At 54.6% G+C, this 5,097-nt stretch overlaps 1 protein-coding gene across 1 annotated transcript; it reads left to right on the top strand.

Moving 5' to 3' along the window:
* Positions 1-344: 344 nt before the first annotated feature.
* Positions 345-4,503, top strand: LOC112617629 (putative golgin subfamily A member 8F/8G; the record flags this gene model as incomplete). The annotated part of the gene is given in 9 exon segments (XM_025374345.1): positions 345-559; positions 827-895; positions 2,540-2,615; positions 3,045-3,136; positions 3,705-3,805; positions 3,888-3,988; positions 4,078-4,233; positions 4,320-4,409; positions 4,412-4,503. Coding segments are annotated over 9 exon segments (992 nt in total), but the record flags the coding sequence as incomplete, so codon positions are not given.
* Positions 4,504-5,097: the final 594 nt, after the last annotated feature.

The following is a 5,097-nucleotide window of genomic DNA, read 5'->3' as shown; positions in this document are numbered from 1 at the left end:
TTAGAATGCCCCAGGGAGGTGGGTGGATGGAAGGGCTTTGAGGCAGAAGGAAAGAGGTCTGTGCCAGGAAACAGCAAGACTTGTTATCTCCATGAGCCTGAGTGTCCCCATCAGCAAAGAGGGCCCGTTGTCAGCCACTCACAGTGCTCTCCATCTGAAAGTGGTTTGGAAGATTGGCTGCCATCCGGGTGCGAGAAATCATTAGCAGTGAGGCCAAGTTTGGGGAGCCTGAGAGGAGCTGTGCACCAAGAGGAGGGTGTTTTTTGTTGTTGTTGTTTGTTTTGTTTTGTTTTGTTTTTGTTTTTGAGAATCCAGAGGCCCTTATTGTCTGCTTGCTTTCTCAGCTAAACCCCTGCCCCCGGAGCCCCCAGCAGTGCCCACTGAGGAGGAGCTGCAGCACCTGAGGAAGGAACTAGAGAGGGTGTCAGCAGAGCTCCAGGCCCACGTGGAAAACCATCAACACGTAAGTCTCCTGAACCAGGCACAAAAGGAGAGGCTTGGGAGGCAGGAGGAGCGGCTTCAGCAGCTGGCCGAGCCACAGAGCGGCGTCGAGGAGCTGGTGCGTTGCCCCAACTGGGGAGCCTGTCCTCCTCCCTAGCCCTCCAGGCCTTTGTTTCCCAACTTGTAAAATGGGGCAGTGTAGCCCTCACGTGAAATGTTACTTCTAAAGGCACCTGTGATTCAGAACCCTGCTCTGGTGGCTGTGGGAGAGAGGGGATGATTTTTCTAACCTGCCTCCACCCTTCCCGGTGCCATGGGAGGCAGACACCGAGATCTAGGGTCTCCAGCTGCAGTGGGTGGCTGCTGATTCCTTCTCTCTGTCCAGAACAATGAGAACAAGAGCGCACTGCAGTTGGAGCAGCAAGTGGAGGAGCTACAGGAGCCGCTGGGCGAGGTGAAGTAGATTGTAACCCCCACCCCATCCAAGAAGGGCTGGGAAGCAGGCACCAGCCTCTGGGGAGGGGAGGTGCCAGGCCAGAGGCAGCTGCAGCCTGGGGGCAGGTGACCCCAGCACCCTCCAGGGCAGTCTTATGACCGTTTCTTCCTTCCTGCCTTCTGACTTTTACAGGTGGGTAGCCCTGGGCTCCTCCCAGGTCTGGACATCATCATCCCAGCTAGAGGCATGAAGCCCCCCAATCATAGGGGAACGGACAGTGGGATAAGAGGCTCCTTAGGCCAAGCACAGTGGTTCAGGCCTATAATCCCAGCACTTTGGGAGGCTGAGGCAGGAGAATCTCTTGAGGTCGGGAGTTTGAGATCAGCCTGGCCAACATGGTAAAACCTCATGTCTACTAAAATTACAAAAAAAAAAAAAAATTAGCTGGACGTGGTGGAGCATGCCTGTAATCCCACCTACTCAGGAGGCTGAGGCATGAGAATCGCCTGAGCCCAGGAGATGGAGGTTGCAATGAGCTGAGATTGCACCACTGCACTGCAGTCTGGGCCACAGAGTGACACTCTGTCTCAAAACAAAACAAAAATGCTCCTTAGATTAAAACTGGATTCCAACCTCGGTTCCACTGGTCACCATTCAAGTACTTTGCATCTCTAAGTCTCTGTTTCTTTTTGAGATGGAGTCTCACTCTGTTGCCCAGGCTGGAGTGCAGTGGTGCAATCGCAGCTCACTGCAAGCTCCACCTCCCGGGTTCACACCATTCTCCTGCCTCAGCCTCCCGAGTAACTGGGACTACAGGCGCCTGCCACCATGCCCGGCTAAGTTTTTGTATTTTTAGTAGAGACTGGGTTTCACTGTGTTAGCCAGGATGGTCTTGATCTCCTGATCTCATGATCTGCTCACCTCGGCCTCCCAAAGTCCTGGGATTACAGTCATGAGCCACCGCGCCCAGCCACCTCTGTTTCTTTAACTTCGAAAGGACGTTAGCATTTTCCTTACAGAGGTGCTGAGGACTAAATGAGATAATACATGGAAAGCATTAGGCCTGTAGCACACTTAGCAGATGGTGGCTGGCTCCCACTGCTTTTCCACCAGTCTGTGGCCTACAGTTTAAATGTTGAAGGAGGGTATGAGATTTGAGGCTGAGGAAGGAAGCATGGGGTTCTAGGAAAGGGAGACAGTCATTTAGGCCTGGAGCAAGGGGCCAGGGGCCTGGGCAGGCGACAGAGCCCCACAGTGCCCTCGCTACCCTATTAATGGGCCCAGAATCTGGAAGCCAGCCGCCACGTGCCCTCATACCCAGGGTCTTCCTGCGGGTGGAGCTGAAGAGCCAAGAGGCTCAGAGTCTGCAGCAGCAGCCAGACCATTACCTGGGTCACCTGCAGCAGTCCGTGGCCATCTATCAGCAGCAGGTGGCCGCCTATCACCAGCTGACCTCTGAGAAGGAGGCGCTGCACAGGCAGTTACTGCAGCAGACCCAGCTAATGAACCAGCTGCAGCAGCAGGAAGCTTGGGGCAAAGCTGTGGCCGAGATGGCCCGCCAAAAGTTATAGGAGACACAGGAGAGGGACCTGCTGAGGACAGGGCCATGAGGGGGACAACCTGGCAAACTCAGTGCCTTCTCACTCTTTCCTGGCCTCTTAGAAGCACCTGGAGGCTGCCAGGCAGCAGAATCAGCAGCTGCAGGACCAACTGAGCCTCAAGGCTCTCCCTGGGGAAGGTACCGGAGACCACTCAGAGGAAGAGGACAGAGCCCCAGGAGGAATGGGGGACTGTTAGCAGCGTAGGATTGAGGAGTTGGAAGAGACCTTTAGAACAGCTGGTCATTATGCCGACCGGGTGCCTGCACTAAGTTTGGCATCAATATGGCGACCTCCTGGGAGCGGGGGGCCACCAAGTTGCCTAAGGATCGCTGAACTGGCCCAGGTCAGAAACGGAGCAGGTCAGAACTCCCGCACTGACCAGTAGTGGGACTGTGCCTGGGCAGTATAGCAAGATCTTGGTTCTTAAAAGAAAAAATAAAGAACAGCAGCTCATTCCTCTCTGGGAGGGGCTGGCTCAGGGTTACCCAGTGAGGGTGGAGGCAGAGTTGGCCCACAGTACCTGCCTTGTTGGGTTGTCTGAGGAGCCCTCTGGCCACTCCCCACAGGAGATGGAGGACAACATCTGGATAGTGAGGAGGAGGAGGGTCCTCGGCCCATGCCGAGCGTCCCACAGGACCTGGAGAGCTGGGAGGCCATGGTGAGCCTGACTCCCCCTGCACCCATTTTACCACCTTCCTCTGTGGTCCCTGCAAGACCCCTTTATGCTCTTACTTTCCCTGCCTTCTGATTTCTCTGGACCCTCATCCCTTCCAGGAGCCAGTGGTCAGACCCCATTTCACCTGTGACCAACAGGTGCAGACTCTGAGGCCCCAAGGAAAGGGGCTGCGCTCCACCTCTCTGCCCCATTTGTTCTGTGTATGCCCCTAAAAGAATGCTCAGGTCTTGCCCTCAGATGCCATTTTTCAAATCCCCTGGAGCCAGTGCCCAGGAGGAGCAGGCATGGTTATCAGAGCAGGTGAAAGAGCAGAGGGTGTGCTGCCAGCGCCTGGCTCACCCGGTGGCCTCGGCCCAGAAGGAGCCAGAGGCAACGGTCCCAGCCCCAGGGGCTGGGGGTGAGTCTGTGAGTGGGGAGACCCCCTGGACCCTGCAGGAAGTCATGGAGAAGCTGTCCTATACCAGGACTCACTTTCAGCTACCCCGTGACTTGAAAGTGCCACCTGAGGGCAGGTCGCTGTTGAGATGTGACCCCATTATTTTGGCTCCAGAGCGGCCGTATGGACCACCTGGAGGAGAAGGCGGACCTGAGGGAGCAGGTGGAGAAACAAGAACTTTGATTCATCCAGTACTGGAGAGAGAGATGCCATCAGTGAGTGGGAGGCCAGGGCACTGCAGGGGGAGCTGCAGGGCCCTAGGAGGGGCCCCAGCGTCTGAGCCCTGTCCTCCCGCAGGAATGTTCATCAGCTTCTAACAGAGCCAGGGGCTAGTGCCAAAGATGCGGCAATGGGAGGAGGACATCATCAGGCTGGCCCAGGGCAGGGAGGAGATGAAGGTAGCGTGTGCAACATCTCTGTGGGGGTGGGCGTAGGCGTGAGGGTGGGCGCCGGCAGCGGCGTGACAGCTGAGCACTCCTCCCTCCAGGTGAAGCTGCTGGCGCTGCAGGAGATGCTGTTGCAGCTTGTGGTGACCAAAACAAGGGGCACCACAAATTCCTGGCCACTGCCCAGAACCCTGCTGATAAGCCCGGTCCAGGAGCCCCAGCCCCCCAGCAGCTTGGGGCTGCCGACAAGCATGGTGGTGAGTAGAGCCCTCAGGCGGGGCGGGCAGGCAGGAGCAGGGGGTGCTGGCGCTGCGCTCAGATCCCCACCTCCAACTCTCCAAAGATCTTTGTGAGGTGAGCCTCACCGACAGCGAGGAGCCTGCACAAGCAGAGGCCACGGAGGGATCTCCCCAGGACAACCATTCTGCACAGCGCACGTGCAGGAGCACCAGGGGCACCCAGGCTTGGGCAGCAACCGCTCTGTGCCGTTCTTTTGCTGGGCTTGGCTGCAGAGAAGAAGGAGATAAACATCACCATCATCAAAGAGCTGCTCAAGACCTTTTTAAAAAAGAAACAAACTTGTGGGGTTAATCTCCTACACAATTCATTTACTTCATTTGCATGTTAGAGCTACTCATGATGATTTGTGTTTCTAATTTATATTTTATTTGTAAGAAGTTAAAAGAGAGTGGGTCTCTGTGGCTTTCACTGAGGTTCATTCTAGTTAGCATTTTTCTGTTTTAATTTCATAATTGTAGGTCATTAGCATGTATATCGAGTTTGGCCTTACATGGTGGGAGTTCAAACACATGAAGACCCACTATTTGCATAGAACTATTCTCACTGGTTTGGCATAGGCTGCCATGCTTTTTAAATGTTATTACAGCGTGTATGTTCATTACAGAATTCAGATAAAATTTCCTTATATTGTGCTATTGTTTGATCTAATCTTAATCACAGCAAGGTCTTCATTCGCTCAATATGTGGTTTACCCCCAAGTGTGCACTGTTGATTACTTTGTAATACGCCACCGTGAGTACTGACATTAGAGTTGTTTAAAGTCCGAGAACTGGAAACAGCCTTTCCCCCATTTTCTGTGTACTGGTGATGGGAGTAATAAC

Source organism: Theropithecus gelada, unplaced genomic scaffold (genome assembly GCF_003255815.1).
Source record: "Theropithecus gelada isolate Dixy unplaced genomic scaffold, Tgel_1.0 HiC_scaffold_2901, whole genome shotgun sequence".
Classification (NCBI taxonomy): Eukaryota; Metazoa; Chordata; class Mammalia; order Primates; family Cercopithecidae; genus Theropithecus; species Theropithecus gelada.
The sequence above is the reverse complement of the archived record's forward strand: the minus strand, read 5'-3'. Positions and strand labels throughout refer to the sequence as shown.